Source organism: Panulirus ornatus, chromosome 50, assembly GCF_036320965.1.
Source record: "Panulirus ornatus isolate Po-2019 chromosome 50, ASM3632096v1, whole genome shotgun sequence".
Lineage (NCBI taxonomy): Eukaryota > Metazoa > Arthropoda > Malacostraca > Decapoda > Palinuridae > Panulirus > Panulirus ornatus.
Window position 1 is genome coordinate 22348366 of NC_092273.1, and position 27057 is coordinate 22375422.

Consider the following 27057-nt stretch of genomic DNA (forward strand, 5'->3'; position numbering starts at 1 on the left):
ACACAAAATCTTGATAAGTTTAATGCCTCCAAGACCCAATTTCAACCCATCTCTCTATAGAAAACTACTTACAACTCTCATCTCTCCTTTGATGGCTCTGTAATTCCACCTCTTGACTCAATGAACATACTTGGTATTATTGTAACATCCACTCTTTCTTGGAAACTCCACATTAAAGGAATAGCTAAGTCTGCCTGTAAGAAACTGGGTGTCCTGTTTAGATGTTGCTCCTTGTGTGGAGTATTGCTCTCACATTAGGGGTGGTTCTAGCTCTATATGCTTTCTTGACAGAGTTGAGTCAAAAGCAATCCTACTTATAAACTATCCCAAGCTAACTTCCAAACTTGACCCCCTTGTCCTATGTCACAATGTTGGTTCACTTTCCCTATTCTATAGGTATTACTTTGGTTTTTGCTCTTGAGAACTGGCTGCTTGTGTGCCCCCACCACTCGCTAGGCCACGCAATACTTAACAAGCTGCTACATCATACGATCATTGTTATGCCATTGGCAGCTGAGGAGTAAGTCATACTGATACCTGCTTCTTTCCCTACGTGTCGATGCTTTGGAACTCTCTATCTTCTCATGTTTTCCCCCAATAAGTATGACCTGGCACATTTCAAAAGACAAGCCTTTCACTTCCTCCAAAATTCGTAAATACTTTCCCTTGTCTTTTCTTCTTCCATTCCATAATTCTCTCTATGCTTCAATTAAGGCCCAGCCTTGATGTGGACTTTTGTCCGTGACTGGAGCCTTCAACATTCATTGCACTTCCATATCAAAACAAGGCAGTGCTTTCAAGTAAGACTTTGTGTCATTGCCAGGCAAATCCTGACCGACCGATGAGACATGCAGCCTACAAGCCACTGAATAAAGCCCATACCCAGAGACAATATACAATTTACATGTGGCTCTCAGCATCAGAACTAATTTAAACAGACTTAGCAAAATAAAGAGTAATTTGAGTAAGAGGTGACCAATCAAGTCGTATCCACTTTTCTGTTACCTACTGATATTACGAAGTGTGCTACCTGTAGCTATAATTTTGACTGGTCTGTTAAATCAAAAGGGAAGATGAAAGATACTATACAAGATTAAAGACTATAGAAACCAAAGAAAGGATAAACAGAATAAAAAGGAAGAAACAAAACTAATCACACAATATCTTAAACAAAAGTTTTGAGATAAAAAGGGACAGGTTAACAGACTAAAAGCTGAAAATACAAATGCCTGAAGACATTCCTACAGCCAAATGGTAATCAGAAGTATAAAAGCATGAGTATAATGAACTACAGTGGCTGTGATTTTATAAAATTACGTATATAAAACAGCAATATAAAAATTTATAAAGTTTTATTAATCAGACTTAACAGTATAACCATGAGCTACCTTAAGTCATTAATAATATAAATCAATGGCTGCTGTAACTTACCTCTAATTCTTTCTTAATCAATGACTGTGTGACCAGTTTGTTGTCTTTCTCCTCCTTGGTTTTTGGTTCTTTCTTAACTTTCCCACTGCCATCAACAACCTCAAAACTGTCATCACTTATATCCTCTGCTTCCTTAATGAATGTCTTATCTTTCTTTGCTTTTGATAATATTACATTTTCAGATTTCTTTGTTGCTAAGATCTTAGCCATCACATTTGCTAGACCTCTGTTGCCAACTTTCTTGTCTTTCATTTTGTCACTCTCATCATCATCAACACTATCATTAGCATCTTCAGAATCCATCTCGGATTCACTACTAGTATCCTCTACTACTCTGGTACTTCTTATAGTACTCTTTACAGAAACTACAGCTTGATCAGATGCCAATTTACTTTTGATTTTGAAGTCATCACAGGCACTGTAATTTACAGCACACTCACCCTCTTTCTTATTACCTGAGGCAATATCTTCTTGCGCTATATCTTTTGCTTTAACCGCATTACATTTTTCTTCTGAGATTTGATTTAGAATGTTATCCTCCTCCTCCATTTCCTTGATATCTTCCACATCATTACCATCTTCAGCTTCCATTTTGCAATCCCCTCCTAGTTCTGCTTCTTTATCATTCCCAAACTCTACTTCACTACCACTGTCTTCAAGATTTGATTCATCTTCAGTAACTCTGGGTTTATTCAAAGGATTACCATTTGAGATGGCCATAGTTGCATAACCTAAAAAAAAGAAAATTGGATTATAATTCAGACACCTACTCAACATGTTAGCTACTTTACTTAATAAATAGGCTACCTTTCACAACTATTTGCAGTTAATAGTTATTAACCTGTCATTTTTTTTTTATGTTGAAGGTTTCAGTCACAGATGAAAGTCCACATCAAGGTTGGGCCTTAATTGAAATATAGAGAGGTTAAAAGGGAAAAGTACAGGACAAGGGAAAGTATTTACATATTGGAGGAAGTGAAAAACCCGTCTTTTCAAATGTACTGGAACATAGTTATTGGGAAAGACATGATAGGGAAGCGAGTTCCAAAGCTTTAAGGTGTAAGGAAAGAAAAGGTTATCAAATCGGCCTACCCTTGAGTTACCAATGGCCTCACAATAATCATGAAATAAAGCAGCTTGCCAAGTATTGCAGGGTCTAGCTAGAGGTGTTGGCTCACACTCGGCTTGCTCTTGGAAGCAAAAACCAAAGCAGGTCAAGTTTTGAAGTTAGCCCAGGAAAGTGTACAAGTCAGACCACTTTTGACTCGATTCTGTCAAGTATGGATGCAGAGCTAGAACCACCTCAGATGGGAGAACAGTAATCCATACAAGGTCAGAACAATCATTTGTATAAATGGAGTAACTGTTGGGAAAAGAAATTTCACCATCTAAACCAGTCTCTCAGTTTCTGAGAGGCAGACAGCTATTTCCATAATATAGAGTTTCAAAGAAGGAATGGATGTAACAATAATACCAAGTATGTGCACAGGGACTAGGTGGAATTACAAAACTGTTGAAGGAGAGAGGGAAGTTGAGGAATTTTCAATAGAGAGATAGGTAGAAACTGGGTGTTGGAGACATTAAACTTAACCAGATACTGTCTACTCGAATGAAATATCTAGTCCAAGTCTGAGTTTATTAAGGAAGTTGCATCGGCATGAGATGTGAATCGAGTGAGAGAAGACAGAGCAGACCTGAAGGATGAGAAGGAGTGCAGTGTTGAATCATCAGCATACAAGTGCATTTGGTTATTTGTGGAAGGAAATCCTTGACAGAAATTAGGAAAATGGCAGAAAACAGGATAGTATATGAGGGACATCACAGTTGATGGAACAAAGGGGACAGGCTGAACCATTCACACCCATAGAGACAGATTGGCCAGAGAGGAACAAATAAGAATGGGAAACCAAAAAGGGGAGCTCAGAGATGAGACCCCAATGCTAAACCCCATCAAAAGCTTTGAATATGTCAAGGGCAACTACACAGAATTCCCCAAAATCTGTCTGGGATGATGATCAGAAATTAGTAAGACAAGAAAGAATATCACCTGTGGATCCTGCCGTGTGGAAGCCGTATTGGTGATCATAAAGAAGACAGTGAGATTCAAGATGTATGATGATATGGGAACTGAGTAGGGATTCAAAGACTTTGGAAATGGTAAACGTCAAAGCAACAGGATGACAGTTAGAGAGGTTAGAATGGTCAACCTTCTTAGGGATGAGATGTACCAATGCATGCTTTCAAGAAGTAGGAATAGTGGTTTTAATCAGAAAAGGAAAAGACAAGTTAGCATAGGTGAAAGTTCTGAGGCACACTCTATCAGTACGCATGGGTGGATGCCATCAGGACCATAAAATATGCATATATCCAGAGAGAGAAGCACTCTAAGGACATATCAAAACAAGATTACAGGAAGTGACATAGGATTAGTAAGAGAAGCATCAGGGGATAAGGGAAAGTTAAGTCACCTAAGGAAGAGTAAGAGTAAAGTAGAAATGGGAGTCAAAGAGGGTTGTTTTGTCTACAAGAGAGACAGCTAAAGTGCCGTCAGAACAGAAAATGAAAGAAGTAAAGCGATACAAGTTGTCAGTGATGCCCATAGCCAAAGATGAGAAAGACCTATTAGTTGATGAAGAGGAGAGGTTATCATACTTTCTTTGAATAAAGGAATGTTTTACCTCATGCATAACAGTTGCAATGATTATGGGCTGTGATAAATACTCAATGGAAGTTGGAGGAAGGAGAGTTTTTCCAAGCCTGTTATGCCTGATCCCTTGCCTGAAAGAGCTCAGAACAGGAACTCTTGTCATCTTGGAGGAAGATGGGGATAAATGCTTTCATTCTTACATCAATTATCTCTGCTATGCACTTGGCAGAGACACAAGCATCACCACATAAGAAACAGTAATTTACCTAAAGACAAGAATTTTCAAACAATTCCAGTCAGTTTTGTTGAGGTCCCATTATCTATGTTTAGAATGGGCTGCTGGAGGGGGAAGTGCCATTAAAGTAGATATATCTATGAGTGTGTGATCAGAAGAACCAATCAGGATAAAGTTTGTGTAGTTACAGTGAGATGGATTAGAGTTGAAAAACAGATCCAGAATATCAAGAGTGGTCATAGTGGTCAGGAATATGGGTGAGGTGGGAGATGGATAGCTCTATATCACTGAGAATGGAGAATGTGAGGGCTTCAATCCCCCTCCATCTGTTGGGAGGAATTCAACCACTCCATATCGTGAATGCTGAAATCTTTTAAGTAGAGGATCTCAGGTTGTGGGTAAGAGGATGCCACAGTCTCATGGCAAAAGTTTAGATAGTTGAAGAGACATAAAATATGTAATTTAATAAAGCAGTGCGCAAAACAAAGGGAAAGTCTGGTAGTTGGAAGACAAACCTTAAGCCAAATAATACCAAAGTTTAGGGACTCAAGGTCCTCGAGGAGTGCAAAAGGTGTAATGATGTTGGAATAAGCACAGACACCACCTTTGAACCAGAACTGTGAATGGAGATTGTAGTTGGATATGGAAAGGAGGCAGTTGACATCAGAGAGAAGACATTAGGAATGGTACTAAACAGATGGTATTCAACATAAGAGAGGTAACTAAAAAGATGACAAATATTAGTACAGTGAATAGAAAAAGAGGCAGCTTTATCATATGCTTATTCCTTCAACTACTTGCAGTAAGCACTTTATTTCAGTTCACAGACAATCACAAACCCTCATACTGTATGCTGAAGTGTCATCCCCTACCAAATGTTTTCTTGCAACTACAATAATTTCCTTTTACAGGTTACTGTGTCTTTCATGATGTAACATCAAATTTCAGTCATTTCATTCTTGACTGCAAGGAAAAACTCCAAGGAAGAAAGCCTTTCTACACAATTCCCATACTTAATACCTTACTGAATGAAACTGCTCCAAATCCAATTGAAGCAAGGCATAATTTCTTCATTTTTATATTGCACTTCAGTTAAACTGAAGAGAATTCCATCAGCATTGAAAAGTACATTCTGAAAGGTGAATCGTCATATCTCTACTATAGGCAAAAACCAATGAGCATTTGAGAGAGCATTTGCTCAATGGAAGATTAAAACAATTTTACCCCAAAAAATAGTGTATTCATCATAAAACATATGAAGCTATTAGATGCTCATCACTAGACTCAACAACAGTTTAACAGCTCATCCAACTATTTCGTGGCAAAAAGATGAGGTGCAGTCTAACTACCTCTCAAGTCTCTCAATTACAGTGTATTCATTCACTGAATACACTGTGGCTGGGGCCCTGCTACTGTCTAGAATCAAGAAGTGGTTTCCAAAAAGTAAAGGAACACAAGGAAGGAAAGGGAAAATAAATGGATGCTTACAGGGCTCTCCCTACAATATGAAATGGTTTTAATTTTTCACAAGCTACATTTCTTGCCTATGGACAGAGCCATGTGATTGCCCAAGAGCAAAAAAATAATGACATCCTTGATGACAAATGGCTCATGTTCTAGACCATCCTCTTCTGATAGCAGCATACTCAAAAGCCTCATAAAGAGAGGCAACCAGATTTACAAAGGTACATTGTATCAGTAACCACTAGTATGTGTTGAAAGACAAAGACCCCTTTTACTAGCCTCAATTCAATAAGAAGTTCCTTAAGAGAGGTGAGGTAAAAATCTTTTGATGCGGAACTAAAATACACCTTTACCGTTCACCTACCCACTACATCATATTCTGCCATTTACCTCAGTTCTTTAAACATTACCACTGCAAAATGAAATAATTCAGTATCAAAAGCTATTAGCACCATCAGCCTTATAACACCACTTTACTTATACATTTTCCAATCTAACTATCTTTTCGTACCTCTGATGCCTATTCCCTCTAGGAACTCCCTCGAGCACTTTAAGTTGGACTGGGAAAATCTTTGTAGGAAAAAATCTCGCAAGCATGGAATATATTTGAAAGAGCATATTACAAGTGTATCAGACTATATTATACCAAGAACTACATATAATAAAGGGAAACGTCTATGGCTTAACAGAGATGTTTCAAATAGCTATAAAGAGAAAGCAATGTGCACAGAACACATTTCTACATTGTTAAACACCATATGCAAAACACAGACACAAGAAAAGTAAAATATGATTATCAGGGTAATTGGTTAAAGATACGAAAAACACTCCAAGTTCGAGTGGGTTGACAAGACAAGTGGAGTACCTCACCTTCAGGGACCAGTTCTTGGGCCAATTATATTCCTGATATTTGTAAAAGATCTCACAATCTGTAAATTATTTGCAGATGGCACAAAAATTTACAATAAAAGCAGATACTCTTCAAGGTGATCTATAATGACAAATGACTTGGTCAGACACATGAAAATTAAAATTCAATTCAGATAAATGTAAGTTGATAGATGCACTTTGGTTGCAGTATTGTAAATATAGATTATCAGATGTTTGTTAAAAACTTGTGGCAGTAAATTAAAGACCTGAGAGCACTAATGATGAGGGATATGAAAATTACAAACCACATTTCAAATATAGGGAGAAAAGCCAGTCAAAAGGCAGGATTGAGGTAACTTACTATTTAAGAGTCACTTGAGATCATACCTGGAGTATGCTGTTCAGGCATGGTCTTATTTAACAAGATATAATTGCTTTCGAAAAAGTCCACAGAAGAGCTACTAAAATAGTTCCAGAGTTAAGAAACGACATATGAAGAAAGACTGCATCGACTCAGATTAACTACACTGAAGAAGAAACAGGTGACTTAATAAAATCATAAAACTATAAAATATCAACAGCTCAAAGCTCTTTCTAGAGAACAGGAGCAAGTTAAGAGAGTAAGATCACTAGATTCTACTTGAGAATCGAAGGAGTAAAAACATTACACACTCCTCATAGAGATTGGTTGACTACTGTAATAGACAACCAAATGAAACTATCAGCTCTACCACATCACGCCAATTCAAGAAAAACTACGTTAAACTACTCTGACAAAATTATATCAAAATCATCCAAATGTAGAGGGCATAAAAAGCGCCTATTGGTGTACACTGGTCTCGCTTAATTTTACTGATAACTTATCTAAGGGGTACACTACTCTCGCTTATTTATACTGATAACTTAAGGTGTACATTAGTCTCGCTTATTTATACTGATAACTTATTTACCAGGCTCAATGCTTTCATGGGTTAAGTAAATTCTTAGGTGCACTATGGGTGATCCATGAAGGTTACGACAATTTTTAATTTATAACCTTAACTGTGAGCTTTCACTGCCTGTTCAGCGTATTCAAGATAAACTAAGAGTGTGGAGCTGTTGTTATCTTTCTATTTCTGCGTCTAGTAGGTGATGGTTTTCTGTAGCTAAGACAGCTGCCAGTTAACCCCACCAGCACGTGCGTCACACTGGCAACTGATCAGCTGGCACATAGGGCGAACCACGACAAACAAACAGTATTCAGATTTTCTTATATAGCACCGTTTCTTATCGTCCCCTGGTTAATATACTTGTCTTTTGCCGACTTCTTGAATTGGCTAAAAACTATGAGAATTAGGGATTTGTGGAAATCCATGTATACTGTTACTTATTTAGTTAACAGAAATGTTAAGTTGCATCCTTCCATGAACACAGCTCTTCTAAATTATGGGCCCCTAAAGAATTGGTTACTACGCCATTTGCTTTCATGGCTCATATATCACCACAGGCTGAATCCTGTATCCATGTTTAATCCCTTAGCTGTTATTCATGGGCTTTACACCATCCAAGACGTGGGTTTAAAGCTGATCCCTCTCCAATGGAAATGATTATCATATACGCATCCTGATATTATTTGCGTTAAGGCAACCGCACAACCACCACCTTGGGAGAATTTCGTTTATAGCCATGATAATATATGCTTTATAGATTGATTTTATCACAGCATATCATATTCAGCCTGATCTAGAAAACATTTCATACCCCGCTTCATCCAGTGTTAGCAATTTATGGTAGCGGATATTGTAATTCTGCGTCTTATAAAAACCAATTGGACGCATAGTATACAAGTTTGTCATTGTTTTTAAACCATGTTAAGAATATGTCATGGTTTTGATGGACAACGGAGAAAGGGCTAAACTTGCAATTCAGATCACACGTCGCCTCAACATGTCAGGTGAACGTGACCAATCCCTCCTGATGTACACACACCGAGAATTCTGGTTTACAAAAAAATCTACCTGACACTGTCGGCTGGCAATGCCAATAGACAATATATACGACACAGGATCGTGCATATTCTCAGTGAATTTTATAGCCGTTGAATGAAGAGAATCTGAACTGAAGAATAACGGACGTTTGGTGAACAGGATAACCACGGTGGGTACATGGTCTTGGTGCTCATATACTTAAGAACATGAGAAGTGGTTACACTGCAAGAGGCCTGTTAGCCCATGCTAGGCAGTCTGTCAACCCTACAACCAACCGCCTGAACCCATATACACTTTCACCCTTCGTTTAAAACTACCTAAAGACCGACGTAGCTTCCGCTACTGTACTTGGCAGCTGGTTCCACAGGGTGGGGGAGGGGGCGAAGGTTCTGGGGGCAATGAAGAATGTGTGGAAGGCGAGAACGTTATCTGGGAGAGCAGAAATGGGTATGTCTGAAGGAATAGTGGTTCCAACAATGATATATGGTTGCGAGGCGTGGGCTATAGATAGGGTTGTACGCAGGAAGGTGGATGTGCTGGAAATGAGATGTTTCAGGACAATATATGGTGTGAGGTGGTTTGATCGAGTAAGTAATAATAGGGTAAGAGAGATGTGTGGTAATAAAAAGAGTGTGGTTGAGAGAGCAGAAGAGGGTGTTTTGAAATGGTTTGGTCACATGGAGAGTATGAGTGAGGAAAGATTGACCAAGAGGATATATGTGTCAGAGGTGGAGGGAACAGTGACAAGTGGGAGACCAAATTGGAGGTGGAAAGATGGATTGAAAACGATTTTGAATGGTCGGGCCTGAACATACAGGAAGGTAAGAGGCGTGCAAGGAATAGAGTGAATTGGAACGATGTTGTATACTGGGGTCAACATGCTGTCGATAGATTGAACCAGGAAACGACAACAAAGGCCACATTCGTTTACTCTCAGTCTCTAGCTGTCATGTGTAATGCACTGAAACCACAGCTCCCTTTCTACATCCAGGCTCTGCAAAACTTTCCATGGTTTACCCCAGATGCTTCACATGCCCTGGTTCAGTGCTCATATACATACATATTCATATCAACATATACATGTATATACATTCATATACAGACATATACATATATACACATGTACATATTCAGCCACCAGCGCTGAGTCAGTTGTTGTTCGCTGATGATACAGCGCTGGTGGCTGATTCATGTGAGAAACTGCAGAAGCTGGTGACTGAGTTTGGTAAAGTGTGTGGAAGAAGAAAGTTGAGAGTAAATGTGAATAAGAGCAAGGTTATTAGGTACAGTAGGGGTGAGGGACAAGTCAATTGGGAGGTGAGTTTGAATGGAGAAAAACTGGAGGAAGTGAAGTGTTTTAGATATCTGGGAGTGGATCTGTCAGCGGATGGAACCATGGAAGCGGAAGTGGATCATAGGGTGGGGGAGGGGGCGAAAATTTTGGGAGCCTTGAAAAATGTGTGGAAGTCGAGAACATTATCTCGGAAAGCGAAAATGGGTATGTTTGAGGGAATAGTGGTTCCAACAATGTTGTATGGTTGCGAGGCGTGGGCTATGGATAGAGATGTGCGCAGGAGGATGGATGTGCTGGAAATGAGATGTTTGAGGACAATGTGTGGTGTGAGGTGGTTTGATCGAGTAAGTAACGTAAGGGTAAGAGAGATGTGTGGAAATAAAAAGAGCGTGGTTGAGAGAGCAGAAGAGGGTGTTTTGAAATGGTTTGGGCGCATGGAGAGAATGAGTGAGGAGAGATTGACCAAGAGGATATATGTGTCGGAGGTGGAGGGAACGAGGAGAAGAGGGAGACCAAATTGGAGGTGGAAAGATGGAGTGAAAAAGATTTTGTGTGATCGGGGCCTGAACATGCAGGAGGGTGAAAGGAGGGCAAGGAATAGAGTGAATTGGAGTCATGTGGTATACAGGGGTTGACGTGCTGTCAGTGGATTGAATCAAGGCATGTGAAGCGTCTGGGGTAAACCATGGAAAGCTGTGTAGGTATGTATATTTGCGTGTGTGGACGTGTGTATGTACATGTGTATGGGGGGGGGGGGGTTGGGCCATTTCTTTCGTCTGTTTCCTTGCGCTACCTCGCAAACGCGGGAGACAGCGACAAAGTATAAAAAAAAAAAAAAAAAAAAAAAAAACATATTCATACTTGCTTGGGTTCATGAAATTACTGGGTTAATTACTCTATGTTGGTTGAACAGTTGTAAACAATCTCCATAGGAAAATCACTTATCCTTTCCTTATAGCAGAGATTTACATTAGATTTTCTTTGTCTTATTCTCCATATTCCAGGTGGTGAGGTAGCACCATAAACAGGTGAAGAACAGGTTCATTTGCTCACATCCACTCTGTCATGTATGATGCTCTGAAACACCAGCCAAGGCCCACAGACCTCTCCGTGGTTTCTCTTGACTCCTTATATTCCCTGCGTTAAGTTCATGTACTGATGAGGATCACTTAGAAGGGTTGCTTTTAAGGAGGTTGGGTGATAGCACAACTGACAGTTCAGTTTGTCATCTGTTCATTGGCATTCATCGGCTTTTAGGTAAGGTTCTCATAGATTCTGTTGACTATTTTAAAAAATGTTTTAGTGCAATTATTTTCATGCTTTCTCTGATATTCATAACCCATGGTTTTTGCCTTATTTTACATTATAAGATAAAATATAATTCTCCAAGTCATGGTATGTCATATTGTATTTTGTAAAGACTCCACTTGCATTGTAGAATGAAATCACTCAGTATCCAAAACTAATTTTGATGCTTCGCTTAATTGGCAATTTGATAAATTGTATCCTGCTGATATTGTTTAGTTTCCTTGCTCCACTTTATTACTGAAATTTGCCATTCCTATTAATGATGGAGAATTATTTATTCTTATGTATTGGTTAAGAGAACAGAAGAGGGTGTGTTGAAATTTTTTGGACACATGGTGAAAATGAGCAAGAAAAAGTTGCCAAAGAGGACGTATGTGTCAGCAATGGAGGGAACAAGGGGAACAGGGAGATCAAATTGGAGATGGAAGGATGGAGTGAAAAACATTTTGTGCCATCAGGGCTTGAACATGCTAGAAGGTGAAAGGCATGCATGGGATAAAGTGAATGGGAATGAAGTGGTATACTGGGGTTGATGTGCTGCCAATGAACTGAACCAAGGTATGTGAAATATTCAGGGTAAACCATGGAATGCCATTTCTCATGTTATATGTAATGATAAATATAAGGTGATCTTTGATGAATGCTTCTGAGTTGGCAGTGCAGTGTTGCTTAACTTTCCTTTAAATCTAGCTAATTCAGTTTTTCATTCCCTTTATAGTTCAGTCATCATTATGAGTGTAAAGAGCAAGAAATCAGTTACACTTGGCTGTTAGATATTATATTTGAAAAAATTCAAACTCCAGATATGGAAACTTATGGTTTTGCTTGTAGTAAAAGAGGACCAGTACCACATTTATATTTTGCTAAAGAATTAATTCACAAATGCATCTGGGAATTCGTAACACAACCAAAGGGTTAATTAATTCTGAACAGGTACTCCACTTATGTATCTTAGAGCTTCACCGGTGAGTGCTTAATTTTAGAAGAAATACAGAGTTAGATATATTTTTAGATTTTACCTATCACCTGTTTCAGGAATAATGGCCACCCTGACATATGAAGAATTTTTGACCGCCTGTTTGGAGTTTATCCGAATAACTCAGAAATTTGGAGACAACTGGGAAACTAAAGGTAACACCCAAGAAGATGGTGCTTTCTATCTTTATAAGAGAATGTATTTTGAATGTGGTTCTGAAAAAGACATGGCCCTGTCATCACAGAAACTGTCTGAGAACATTAACTCTGAGATGATACAGAAAGATGCTGAAGAAGACTTTATGCAGTGTATTGAACATCTTGAGCCATATGATCCCTCAGTTGTAAAAGAAGTGATTAGCAAAAAGTATATCACATATGAGTATCATATTGTATATAATTTTGGTCATTTAGTCCCTACTCTGTATTTTAATGCCTGGCATTCATCAGGAAAATTATTAACATTAGAAGAAATATGGGAAAGAGTTCATTTTCAGTTTAGTAAACAGATTTGGGAAAATAAATGGGAATCTTTAACACAGACCGAACATCCTTTGCTTGGTAGACCATTTTTCCAGTTACATCCCTGTCACACAGCAAAGTTAATGGGTCAGTTGAAGCCCAAGATTAGCAGTAATTCCAAATTTATTAGTCAGTATATTATTAGCTGGTTAAGTATGTTTGGACCAGTGATTGGTCTTAAACTTTCTTTAGATTATTTTACAGATTAGATAGAATTGATTGCTAATGATTGAAAGCTTGTAAAAAACTTTTTTATGTAATGTGTCAACCTATTTTGATTGTAACTCCAACATTCACATGACAGGCACACGGTAATGTAATATTTTTGTTATTGTAAGTTCTGCTGCTTTAGAGATAATTGGAAGTGATGTTCAGGGAGGATTCTACCTTGAATGAAGGAGAAACGTCATGTGATTTTGAAAGATATTTTTCTTCCGTAAAGAACTAACTATTTTGGAATGCCGTTCATATCAGCATCTGTTAACTCAGAAAAGTTTATGTCATTAACCTACATAGTGGTCCACATGGCCTCTCCTTGCAGCTTGATCCTTTTGTAGTTCAAAACACTTTTATAATTACACCTCTTAGTTACTATTCTCTTTTCATCTCATTTTGCCTTACTTGTATACACTCTCATAGATATCCTTCCTTTTCATATTACTATAATTTGTAAACTGAAACACAGAAAAGCCTGTTTTTGGTGTTTTCACATTCAAAGAGCATGTACACTATGAATAGTCTGATTGAAGCATTTTTTAGATGAATATTTTTGTTTGCAGGTAAATTTCTATTTATTTTCCTTTAACTTACATTTGTAATTGAGTGTGAATTCTGTGATCCTTTACAGTAATTTGTCATCACAAGTGTAAAGAAACCAAATAAAAGTTTAGTACTTTCATGCAGTTAACCACAATGATCTCTTGTGCTAAGGGCTGGTGTTTGAGATATTTGCAATATTCTTTATTTCTCTACATAGTTACCAGAATGGCTTGGACAGAAGGATGTCCAAATCAAAGTCATGTTGGTTGAAAAGGTAAAATGACTTTATCTGAAAATAGAAGATGGTAACAGCAATTCATTGGCAAAGGGGAGTCATTTATAGAGTGGGAGATGAGGCAAGGGTCATGGGTGCACTGAGAAGTCTTAAGAAAATGATGTCATAAAACTAAGATAAGGTGGGTGGACATGCTGGAAATGATATGCTTGAAAACAGTACTTGCTATGAGGAAGGTTAAATATGTATGAAATGACAGTATAAGGAGTGAAGTGTAGTAGTGAGCACAGCAAAGTTGAGAGAGCTTATCAGCTTGTGCTGAAATGGTTTGGTCATATGGAGACAGACTGTGGCACTGGGGTCTTATCTCTAAGCTCCCTCCTTTTAGCTTCCCTCCCTCACTTTGGTCCCGCATATGTAGCTTCTTCTCTCTCCGATCTATCTCCATGGTTGTTGATGGATTAGCCTCCCTCCCCACCCCCCACCCCCACCCACCTCTCCATCAACAGCAGTGTCCCTCAGGGTTCTCTCCTGTCCCCTACATTTTTATTTCTTTTTTATCAGTGATACTCTGTCTTCCACAAATAACCAAATGCCCTCATGTTGAAATAGTTTGGCATATGGAGAGAATGAGAGAGGAAAGGTTGACAAAGGGGATATATGTGTCAGAAGTAGAGGGAACAAGAAGAACTAGGAGACCAAATTGGAGTTGGAACGATGGACTGAAAAAGATTTTGAGTGGTTGGGGCCTGAACTTGTGGGAGGGGGAAAGGCATGCACAGAATAGAGTGAATAGGAACATTGTGGTATATTGTGGTTGATTTGCCATCAATGGACTGAACCAGGGAACATGAAATGTCAAGGGTAAACCAAGGAAAGGTCTGTAGGGCCTGGATGTCAGGATAGGGAGCTGCAGTTTTGGTGCATTACATGTGACAGCTAGAGAGTAAGTGTGAGCGAATGTGGCTTTACTTCTGTTGCCTGGCGCTACCTTGCTGACACAGGGAGCAGCAGTCGGGTGTAGGGGAGGAGAAGAGAATGTAAATGTTATCTTTGTTTTTCATTTTTTTTCATGCATTTGTGCTGCTTCCTATGAGGCAGGGAGGCAGTGGGAATTGATGAAGGCAAGCAAGTATGAATATGTAAATCTGTATATATGTATATGTATGTGTATTTGTGTATATGTTTATGTATGTGCATGTGAGTGGATGCATCTTTTTTCAGCTGTTTCCTGGTGCTACCTCTAACACAGGAAATGGCAAATATATATGAAAAAAAAAATATATGGATGTATATGTATATATGACAGAGTGGATAGAGATGCTTTGTGGAAGGTCTTAGGAGTATCCGTAGTTGGAGTTTTTTTTTTTCTTTTTTGCCGCTGTCTCCTGCGTTTGCGAGGTAGCATAAGGAAACAGACGAAAGAAATGGCCCAACCCACCTCCATACACATGTATATACATACGTCCACACACGCAAAATATACATACCTACACAGCTTTCCATGGTTTACCCCAGACGCTTCACATGCCCTGATTCAATCCACTGACAGCACATCAACCCCGGTATACCACATCGATCCAATTCACTCTATTCCTTGCCCTCCTTTCACCCTCCTGCATGTTCAGGCCCCGATCACACAAAATCTTTTTCACTCCATCTTTCCACCTCCAATTTGGTCTCCCACTTCTCGTTCCCTCCACCTCCGACACATATATCCTCTTGGTCAACCTTTCCTCACTCATTCTCTCCATGTGCCCAAACCATTTCAAAACACCCTCTTCTGCTCTCTCAACCACGCTCTTTTTATTTCCACACATCTCTCTTACCCTTATGTTACTTACTCTATCAAACCACCTCACACCACACATTGTCCTCAAACATCTCATTTCCAGCACATCCATCCTCCTGCGCACAACTCTATCCATAGCCCACGCTTCGCAACCATACAACATTGTTTTTTCTTTTCTTTCAAACTATTCGCCATTTCCCGCGTCAGCGAGGTAGCGTTAAGAACAGAGGACTGGGCCTTAGTGGAATATCCACACCCGGCCCCCCTCTGTTCCTTCTTTTGGAAAAAAAAACCCATCCATAAACAAATTAAACAACCATGGAGACATCACACACCCCTGCCGCAAACCTACATTCACTGAGAACCAATCACTTTCCTCTCTTCCTACACGTACACATGCCTTACATCCTCGATAAAAACTTATCAGTGCTTCTAACAACTTGCCTCCCACACCATATATTCTTAATACCTTCCACAGAGCATCTCTATCAACTTTATCATATGCCTTCTCCAGATCCATAAATGCTACATACAAATCCATTTGCTTTTCTAAGTATTTCTCACATACATTCTTCAAAGCAAACACCTGATCCACACATCCTCTACCACTTCTGAAACCACACTGCTCTTCCCCAATCTGATGCTCTGTACATGCCTTCACCCTCTCAATCAATACCCTCCCATATAATTTACCAGGAATACTCAACAAACTTATACCTCTGTAATTTGAGCACTCATTCTTATCCCCTTTGCCTTTGTACAATGGCACTATGCACGCATTCCGCCAATCCTCAGGCACCTCACCATGAGTCATACATACATTAAATAACCTTACCAACCAGTCAATAATACAGTCACCCCCTTTTTTAATAAATTCCACTGCAATACCATCCAAACCTGCTGCCTTGCCGGCTTTCATCTTCCGCAAAGCTTTTACTACCTCTTCTCTGTTTACCAAATCATTTTCCCTAACCCTCTCACTTTGCACACCACCTCGACCAAAACACCCTATATCTGCCACTCTATCATCAAACACATTCAACAAACCTTCAAAATACTCACTCCATCTCCTTCTCACATCACCACTACTTGTTATCACCTCCCCATTTGCGCCCTTCACTGAAGTTCCCATTTGCTCCCTTGTCTTACGCACCTTATTTACCTCCTTCCAGAACATCTTTTTATTCTCCCTAAAATTTAATGATACTCTCTCACCCCAACTCTCATTTGCCCTCTTTTTCACCTCTTGCACCTTTCTGTTGACCTCCTGTCTCTTTCTTTTATACATCTCCCACTCAATTGCATTTCCTCCCTGCAAAAATCGTCGAAATGCCTCTCTCTTCTCTTTCACTAATAATCTTACTTCATCCCACCACTCACTACCCTTTCTAATCAACCCACCTCCCACTCTTCTCATGCCACAAGCATCTTTTGCACAATCCATCACTGATTCCCTAAATACATCCCATTCCTCCCCCACTCCCCTTACTTCCATTGTTCTCACCTTTTTCCATTCTGTACTCAGTCTCTCCTGGTACTTCCTCACACAAGTCTCCTTCCCAAGCTCACTTACTCTCACCACCCTCTTCACCCCAACATTCACTCTTCTTTTCTGGAAACCCATACAAATCTTCACCTTAGCCTCCACAAGATAATGATCAGACATCCCTCCAGTTGCACCTGTCAGGACATTAACATCCAAAAGTCTCTCTTTCGCGCGCCTGTCAATTAACACGTAATCCAATAACGCTCTCTGGCCATCTCTCCTACTTACATACGTATACTTATGTATATCTCGCTTTTTAAACCAGGTATTCCCAATCACCAGACCTTTTTCAGCACATAAATCTACAAGCTCTTCACCATTTCCATTTACAACACTGAACACCCCATGTATACCAATTATTCCCTCAACTGCCACATTACTCACCTTTGCATTCAAATCACCCATCACCACAACCCAGTCTCGTGCATCAAAACCACTAATTCAGTTGCTCCCAAAACATTTGCCTCTCAAGATCTTTCTTCTCATGCCCAGGTACATATGCACCAATAATCACTCATCTCTCTCCATCCGTAGTGGGAGGTATGTTGCTGAAAGCAGTGAGAAGTTTTTATTAAATGTTTAAGGCATGTGTATGAGTAGGAAGAGATGGATGAAGAAATTTAACGATAGCAGTGGCTCTGCTGCAACAGCCCATGTGAAAGGCTGTAAGAAGGCCAGGAAAACCTCTACACATCATGTGAATGCCGATCCATGCTTGAATGCGAAAGAATTAAAAGAAAAAAATCCCTAGACTACTTAGTGATGGGTCATAAGGACAGTGCATCACTGTTTATACAGGGACCTTAAGTAACAGAGCTGCAGGCTGCATTCCAAGCCACTTGTAACGTGTAGGCTCCAGAAGAGTAGAGTCTGCTTTTAAAGAAATGCATAGTGTGGGATACACTAAGTGCAAAAGTGTTTTGTTGAGTGATGAATCCACCTTTTCTGCAAGAGGTGGCCATGGCAGGCTTGTGATCCATTTGACCCTAAGTACACTGTAAGCACTGTAAAGTTTCCTTCAGTTATGGTATGGGATTGTATCAGTTATTTTGGTATTGGGGACCTTGTTTTGTTACCACAGAATGAAACTATGATCAGACATCATTATCTTGAGCTACTGTGTGACTATCTTCCAGATTTGTTCAAAAAGTGGTAGTATGTAGTGTTCATGCAGGATGGGGCTCCCTGCAACACTGCCAAACTAGTCACTGATTGGCTTAAGCACTATATAGTGAAGTTTTTCAAATCCAGTAGAAAACTTATGGGTGGATATGAAAGTGAAATTATGTAACAGGCACATTTCGTCACTACCAAAGCTGGAGGCAGCCATTCATGGAATTTGGGTAAAGTTGGACCTTAAATGGCTTCAGAACCATGATGAATCATTTCTTGGTCATTTCAAAAAGTGTATCAAGAGGAAAGGGAAACAGTAAAGCACTAATTTGTGGTGAATTCACAGTTTTCATGGTTTTACTTTATGTTTACCCTTGATGGTTGTGCTGCTACCCTCTTGTACCTACCTGACAGGCACTATTTATGTTTTGTTATCAGACTGTACCTGCATATGGTTGTGCTGCTTTTGAAAACATCAACTTGGACAAGGCTGTATCATCATTCGTAGGTAGGAAGGAGTACAATTTTGTTGAGTAACCTGTCATTCGAAAAGTGTCTATCATTTTTTCAGCTCCTCAATGAAGCACAGCTTTAAAGCCGCACAAGTCCCATAAAAGGGTTCTTGGGTTATATAATTATGTATGGTCATGAGTGTTGTGTGATATGTAGGATGGATGCTTGTTACATTGAAGAGGTGGATGGTTTTGAGAATGCAGAAGTGAAAGTACAATTTGTACATGTACAAGGAGTGTATTTTCAAATAGATATCTACCTGATAGTGTGGATTTTAAGACTGGGTTCAAGAGATGGTTGATCAGAGCTTGTAAAGTCAATACAGGTTGAATATGCTTTTTCAGTGTTGTGTTTATTTGATACTTATGTTATCTAAGTGGAAGTAGACAGTGGTAACCCACAAGGTATGTAAAGTTTTTTCTTTCAAACTTGATTGGTGTTTCTTGTGTTAGCGAGGTAGTGAAAGACAAAGAAAGACCTCATCCGCTCACTTCCACTCTCTAGTAGTCATGCTTAATGCACTGAAGCCACAGTTCTTTATCCACAACCAGGCCCCACAGACCTTTCCATGGTTTACCCCAGATGCTTCACATTCCTTGGTCCAATCCATTGACAGCACACTGACCCCTGTATACCACATCGTTCCAGTTCACTCTATCCCGTGCATGCCTTTCACCCTCTTACACGTACAGGCCACAGTCACTCAAAATAATTTTCACTCCATCCTTCCATCTCCAATTTGGTCTGCTCTCTTCTCTTTGTTCCCTCCACTTCTGACACATATATCTTCTTTGTTAACCTTTCCCCACTCTTTCTCTCTATATCTCCAGACCTTTTCAGCACACCCTGTTCAGCTTTTTTGAATAAGTTCTTTTATTACCATACCTGTCTCTTACCCTTTCATTACTTACTCAGTCAAACCACCTCACATCACACATTGTCCTCAAACATTTCATTTCCAACACAACCACCCTTCTCTGCAGTCTTATCTGTAGCCCATGCCTTGCATCTGTATTATAATGTTGGGATTACTATATCTTCAAACATACCCATTTTTATCCACCCAGATAACAATCTCTCTCTCCATACATTCTTCAATGTTCCCAGAACCTACGCCCCCTCACTCACCTTATTTCTCACCTCCACTTCCATGTTCCATTCACTGCCATGTCTACTCCCAGGTATCTACAGCAGGACATTTCCTCCAATTTTTCTCCATTCAAACTCACTTCCCAACTAATCCGTCCCTCAAATCAGCTAAACCCATTTAGGGAGGTAAATGCAAGAGTTGTGGAGAGAGGGGCAAGTATGCAGTCTGTTCAGGATGAGAGGACTTTGGAAGTGAGTCAGTTGTTGTTCACTGATGATACAGTGCTGGTGACTGATTTGGTTGAGAAACTGCAGAAGTTGGTGACTGAGTTTGGTAAAGTGTGTGAAAGAAGAAAGTTGAGAGTAAATGTGAATAAGCAAGGATATTAGGTTCATTAGGGTTGAAGGACAAGTTAATTGGGAGGTAAGTTTGAATGGAGAAAAAATGGAGGAAGTGAAGTGTTTTAGATATCTGGGAGTGGACTTAGTAGCGGATGGAACCATGGAAGTGGAAGTGAGTCACAGGGTGGGGGAGGGAGCGAAGGTTGTGGGAGTGTTGAAGAATGTGTGGAAGGCGAAAATGTTATCTCGGTGAGCAGAAATGGGTATGTCTGAAGGAATAGTGGTTCCAACAATGTTATATGGTTCTGAGGCATGGGCTATAGATAGGGTTGTGCAGAGGAGATTGGATGTGTTGGAAATAAAATGTTTGAGGACGTGGTTTGAGGTGGTTTGATTGTGTAAGTAATGAAAGGGTAAGAGAGATGTGTGGCGATAAAAAGAGTGTGGTTGAGGGAGCAGAAGGGGGTGTGTAGAAATGGTTTGGACACATGGAGAGAATGAGTGAGGAAAGATTGACAAAGAGGATGGAGAGAATGAGTGAGGAAAGATTGACAAAGAGGATATATGTGTCAGAGGTGGAGGGAAGAAGGTGAAGTGGGAGACCAAATTGAAGGTGGAAGGTTGGAATGAATAAGATTTTGAGTGATCGGGGCCTGAACATACAGGAGGGTGAAAGGCATGCAAGGATAGAGTGATTCGGAATGATATGGTATACCGGGGTGAACGTGCTGTCAGTGGATTGAACCAGGGCATGTGAAGCGTCGGGGGTAAACCACAGAGGGGTCTGTAGGGCCTGGATGTGGAAAGGGAGCAATGGTTACAGTGCATTACACATGACAGCTAGAGACTGAGTGTGAATGAATGTGGCCTTTTTTGTTTGTTCCTGGCACTGCCTCGCTGGAGGGGGGATGCTATTTCATTTGTGGCGGGGTGGCAATAGGAATGGATGAAGGCAGCAAGTATGGTTATGTACATGTGTATATATTGGAAAGGATCACAGTTTTGCGCATGATCAAGTATATTCCTATGAGTCCACAGGAAAAATGAAACACGATAAGTTCCCAAGTGCACTTTCGTGTAATAATCACATCATCAGGGAGACACAAGAGAGAATTATAACAGTTGATATACAACGAAGAGACGTAGCTAGGATGCCATTTGGTAAATATACGATTGTCCAAGACAGACAACGAGCGTATCATAAACTTATTGTGTGGACAAGAAGGTGAAATGTTTAAAAATTTTATCAACAATAAAGTTATCCAATTTGTATAGACCAATCACATGTTTACCAAATGGCATCCTAGCTATGTCTCTTCATTTTATATCAACTGACTGTTATATTTCTCTCTTGTGTCTCCCCTGATGATGTGATAATTACACGAAAGTGCACTTGGGAACTTATCGTGTTTCATTTACCCCATGGACTCTTAGGAATGTGTATATATGTATATGTCTTTCTCTCCTATCCCTGGGGATAGGGGAGAAAAATACTTCCCACGTATTTCCAGCGTGTTGTAGAAGTCCATTAAAGGGGGTGGGGGCAGGGGGCTAGAAACCCTCCCCTTCTTGTATTTTGACTTTCTTAAAGGGGAAACAGAAGGAGTCATGCAGCGAGTGCTCATCCTCCTCAAAGGCTCAGATTGGGGTGTCTAAATGTGTGTGGATGTAATCAAGATGAGAAAAAAGGAGAGATTGTTAGTATGTTTGAGGAAAGGAACCTGGATGTTTTGGCTAAGTGAAATGAAGCTCAAAGGTAAAGGCGAAGAGTTGTTTGGGAATGTCTTGAGAGTGAAGTCAGGGTTTGGTAAGAGGACAAAAGCAAAGGAAGGAGAAGCACTACACCTGAAGCTGGAGCTGTGGGAGTATGTGATAAGAGTGTAAGAAAGTAAACTCTAGATTGATATGGGTAAAATTGAAAGTGGATGGAGGGAGATGGGTGATTATTGGTGCCTATGCACCTGGTCATGAGAAGAAAGTTCATGAGGCAAGTGTTTTGGAAGCAGCTGAGTGAGTGTGTTAGCAGCTTTGTTGCACAAGACCGGGTTATAGTGATGGGTGATTTGAATGCGAAGGTGAGTAATGTGGCAGTTGAGGGTATAATTGGTGTACATGGGGTGTTTAGTGTTGTAAATGGAAATGGTGAAGAACTTGTAGATTTGTGCGCTGAAAAAGGACTGGTCATTGGGAATACCTGGTTTAAAAAGAGGGGTATACATAAGTATATGTATGTTGTGCGGAGGAGGGTGGATGTGCTGGAAATGAGATGTTTGAGGACACTATGTGGTTTGAGGTGGTTTGATCGAGTAAGTAATGAAAGGGTAAGAGAGATGTTTGGTAATAAAAAGAGTGTGGTTGAGAGAGCAGAAAAGGGTGTTTTGAAATGGTTTGGTCACATGGAGAGAATGAGTGAGGAAAGATTGACAAAGAGGATATTTGCGTCAGAGGTGGAGGGAACGAGGAGAAGTGGGAGACCAAATTGGAGGTGGAAAGATGGAGTGAAAAAGATTTTGAGTGATCGGGGCCTGAACAGAAAGGAGGGTGAAAGGCATGCAAGGGATGGAGTGAATTGGAACGATGTGGTATACTGGGGTCGACGTGCTGTCAATGGATTGAACTAAGGCATGTGAAGCTTCTGGGGTAAACCATGGAAAGTTCTGTGGGGCCTGGATGTGGAAAGGGAGCTGTGGTTTCGATCTATTATACATGACAGCTAGAGACTGAGTGTGAATGAGTGTGGCTTTTGTTGTCTTTTCCTAGTGCTACCTCACGCACATGCGGGGGAAGGGGGCTGTTATTTCATGTGTGGTGGGGTGGTGACGGGAATGAATAAGGGCAGACAGTATGAATTATGTACATGTGTATATGTGTATATGTCTGTGCGTGTATAAATACGTATACGTTGAGATATATAGGTATGTATATGTACGTGTGTGGACATGTATGTATATACATGTGTATGTGGGTGGGTTGGGCCATTCTTTCGTCTGTTTCCTTGCGCTACCTCGCTAATGCGGGAGACAGCGACAAAGTATAATAAAAAAAAAAAATGTAAGTCGGAGAGATAGTCAGAGAGTGTTAATTGATAGGTGTGTGAAAGAGAGACTTTTGGATGTTAATGTGCTGAGAGGGGCAGCTGGAGGGATGTCTGATCATTATCTTGTGGAGGCAAAGGTAAAGTTTTGTAGAGGTTTTCAGAAAAGAAGAGAGAATGTTGGAGTGAAGGGAGTGGTGAGAGTAAGTGAGCTTGGAAAGGAGACTTGTATGAGGAAGTACCGGGAGAGATTGAGTACAGAATGGCAAAAGGTGAGAGCAAATGATGTATAAAGAGTGGGGGAGGAATGCAATGTATTTAGGGAAGCAGTGATGGCTTGTGCAAAAGATGCTTGTGACATGAGAAAGGTGGAAGGTGGGCAGATTAGGAAGGGTAGTTAGTGGTGAGATGAAGAAGTAAGATTGTTAGTGAAAGAGAAGAGAGAGGCATTGGGACAATTTTTGCAGGGAAATAATGCAAATGACCGGGAGATGTGTACAAGAAATATCCAGTGCATCTTCCTACTGATAAAACTTTTCACTTTGTGTAATGCTGTATTTATTCTGTTATATCTAATAGATATCTAATAATCTTGCCATTGTTTGAATTGGCAATTTTAATTTCACTACTGTTTTTCATATTGTTTTCTTATATGGTTGTCCATCAATTATTCAATATTTTTGTATCTTCTCAACTGTCAACAACAGTATATCCTGAGACTTTTTTTGGTAATTTAGATAATGAAATGCTAAATGCCGAGCAGCTCTACACCAATATCTCATTTTTGTGTGTAAAAGTGGGCATTAAACTAATTTTGGACCTTTTTCTGCTTATCAGGTTCTCCATCACACTTCTGTCATTTATTTGATACTCTATTCTTTAAAATTCTTCACACAGTCCATTTAATTTCACTTGCATTGCAGTTAGCATTTGGATCCACTCATTCATATATAAATGGGTATTATGATATTCCACTACTTTATACAGAATCTTATCAGGTATGAGTCACCATATAACTTGGCAAATACCCTTGTGATCACTTTTTTCTCATCATGTTGCTCCCTTATCCATTCTTATGAATCACACATAATAGTTTCTTATTGTAAAGTATTAGTGTATGTAAAATTTCTTTTAAATATTTATATTGCAGTACTTTTCATACTGGCCTATATATTTCCTGTTCTCGTATTTCCATACCTTATCTTTTCACTTCATCATAAGAACAGTTCTCATATAAACTTTTCTTTCTCTGCCCATTCTCTTCTCATTCTCCTTCAGAACAAATACTTATCAACTATTTGCAATGCTACCAAGTCATCTAATTCAAACCCATGTTTCAGTAACTTACCCACTGTTGTCGTAATATACTATAAAAAGAAAGCATAACTAATTTTGATATATTTTCATCATCTTTATTAAGAAAATAATACACATATTAAGAAATATTTTTCTCTTTGTCATTTCCACAAATCATTTTCATAGAGTTATCATACATAAATGCTTTATTTTACAAATTCAGATCGTTGTTCACAACCTTCCAAAGTGTGATGAAGACTCATCATGTGAAGTCCTCACAGAAGTGAATTTATGGTTGTTGTATAGCCTTCCATTGGCCCAGCTTACCTTTCAGGTATATAAGACTTATGAGTTCTTTAGATATCTGATTATGAGTATGATTTATAAACATAACATCTTTTGTAAATCTTCACCTAAGTATTCTTAGAATCTAATACTGTACACATGATATGAAAGCAACATGATTATTACTGTAGAAGCTCCAGTCAGTCATTGCATAATGATCAAAAGATCAATTATAGATTACAAAATCCTAAACACTAACAGCACTCTAGTGTACTAATATATATCTTGTGTTGTTCCAAAATTACTGTATAAATATCAATCAATCATTGACATCTATCTTCCACTGTACTATGTACTGTAATATTTCTGCTCAACCTATTAGCCCCTCTCTCACTAACTGTATTGTTTAACCTATCTCATCAATTGGTTATACCCAGTTTGTTTTTGTATGTGTCCTATTTTGTGCATGAATACATATTGTATGTGTAAGTATGTGAAGCTTTCTGTTCTTTATATGTGCATGGGACATATTTGTGTTCCATGTATATTCTTGTATATTTCATCTTTGGCAATACTGTATGAACTGTAAATAGTATTAAATAACCATCTTCACTCAGATACTGTTCATAATAATGCTAGCATTTTTTATATGACTCCTTGCAGTCAAAATTCTCAATCTTTTTGATTGGTCTTTAACGAGAGGATTAGCCATTTCAATACATCATGTATGATTTTGGAAATACAGTATTGTTCATGTATTTTACAATATTAGACAATCAGCATATCACTAACAGTTTTCTTAGAAGTTCAAAAGCAGTGAAAAGCTTTCTGTACATTTTTATTAACAGTAGGAAGCATGCATTGATAGTGACACTGTTACCTTGGCATTATTCATTAGAGCTAAACACAGCTTGATATCACTGATATGTATTACAAATCTTTTATGCTCTGGTCATCATGATTCTTTACATGATGTTGTGATGACCTTTTATGCTAATCCTTCTTTTCCTTTTCCTTATAAGACACAATTTACACAACAGATCCATTTTTGAAGGTATAAGATATTTCATTACTAAACTAAATTTGCTACACTTCCATTGGTGAGACAATACTAAATGATAGAATATTCAATGTTTTATTATCTTTGTTTTAGTTTATCTTTTATTTTGATTTTTGGTTTATTCTTTACAAAAATAACAAAGGACATCCTTAGAAAGTTAACAACATATTTCATCCTCATAATATTGTTGCTCTGAACTGGGGGAAAATAACCTGAAACAGAAAATTACTATTATTTCATAATTATGAACTGAAAAGTAATAGACAATTTCATATGGTAAAACTCAAGAATGTTGATTAACATACATGAGTGCATTTTACTTCAGTTTTGTCACAATTGCAAAAATACTACTAAGGTCGTTAAAAGATTGTATGAGGACGGGAAAAAGTATCGATTTCAAACACCAAGGCACATGATTCTATTCTACCATGGCTTTTTGATATTCTTTTGCTACTGCCAAGACAAGTCAGAATGGGATTCTAGAGGTGGCAATTTCTTTTTACTCAAAAGTTCCAGGATATCAATGCCTTTTCATTTTCTGCACTTCGTATTAGAATGGACCTGTAAAGAAAATATTTGACAAGATCAAACCTTTCTGAGTATGAAATTCCATCCTGTGACTAATTCCATAATTGCTAACCACTGTTCCCATTGTACCATATACTGGTGATCTTTAATTCTCTTTTATGAATCACAGATAGAACTCAGTAACTTCTTTAGAAGGACAGTGATAGGTTTTGATGTGTCACCCCAGCAAGTAAAACATATAAGTTTACAAGTTGTGTATTTCCACCACTTGATTCAATAAACATACTTGGTATTACAGTAACATCCACTCTTTCTTGGAAACCCCACATTACAGGAATACTACCTCTAAGAGACTGGGTGTTGTGTTCAGATGTCGAAACTTTTCTGAACAGTTGCTCCTTTTATACAAGGGTTTGGTTTGTCCTTGTATGGAGCACTGCTTTCATATTTGAGGTGGTTCTAGCTCTGTATCCTAACTTAATAGAATGAAGTCGAAAGTGGTGTGACATAAACTTCCTAGGGCTAACCTCCAGACTTGCCCCTTTTCCCTGATGCCACAATGTTTGTTCACTTTTCCTCTTCTACAGGTATTACTATGGTTTTTGCTGCCCAGAATGGCTGCTTGTGTGCCCCCATCACTAGCTAGACCACATAATACTTGACAAGCTACTGCGTCACATGCTTATCGTGAGGCTATCGGCCACTCAAGGGTGGGCTGTTTTGGTACCTGCTTCCTTACCTACATGTCAAAG

The 27057-nt window shown here is 39.1% G+C and overlaps 2 protein-coding genes and 1 long non-coding RNA gene across 10 annotated transcripts in view; 2 read left to right on the top strand and 1 right to left on the bottom strand.

The window, feature by feature from the left end:
- LOC139764658 (RRP15-like protein) overlaps positions 1-27057 on the bottom strand; it is a 106613-nt gene that overhangs the window by 22037 nt on the left and 57519 nt on the right. For 3 of the 6 annotated variants that reach the window (XM_071691520.1, XM_071691519.1, XM_071691518.1), the window contains one exon: positions 1432-2162. In XM_071691520.1, the coding sequence (XP_071547621.1) occupies positions 1432-2162 (731 nt within the window). Of the gene's footprint in view, positions 1-1431; positions 2163-7008; positions 7841-27057 lie in introns of those variants that run through there. The other 3 variants (XM_071691521.1, XM_071691522.1, XM_071691523.1) reach the window with 3 other exon arrangements.
- Positions 8584-14195, top strand: Atg10 (Autophagy-related 10). Of its 3 annotated transcripts, XM_071691525.1 has the most exons (3): positions 8584-8783; positions 10913-11165; positions 12252-14191. In XM_071691525.1, the coding sequence occupies exon 3, from the start codon at positions 12257-12259 to the stop codon at positions 12920-12922; it is 666 nt and encodes a 221-aa protein (XP_071547626.1). In that variant the 5' UTR covers positions 8584-8783; positions 10913-11165; positions 12252-12256; the 3' UTR covers positions 12923-14191. The 3 variants fall into 3 exon arrangements, with proteins under 3 accessions (XP_071547626.1, XP_071547627.1, XP_071547628.1); XM_071691526.1 differs by lacking the exon at positions 10913-11165 and having other exon boundaries at positions 12252-14195; XM_071691527.1 differs by lacking the exon at positions 8584-8783 and having other exon boundaries at positions 11067-11165; positions 12252-14194.
- LOC139764663 (uncharacterized) overlaps positions 24714-27057 on the top strand; it is a 146278-nt gene continuing 143934 nt past the window's right edge. The window contains exon 1 of the long non-coding RNA XR_011716443.1: positions 24714-24766. This is a non-coding gene — a long non-coding RNA (uncharacterized lncRNA). The remainder of the gene's footprint in view (positions 24767-27057) is intronic.

Coding starts and splice junctions, on each gene's coding strand:
- Atg10 (XM_071691526.1), top strand. CDS start 12,257: ATGGCCACCCTGACATATGAAGAATTTTTGACCGCCTGTTTGGAGTTT.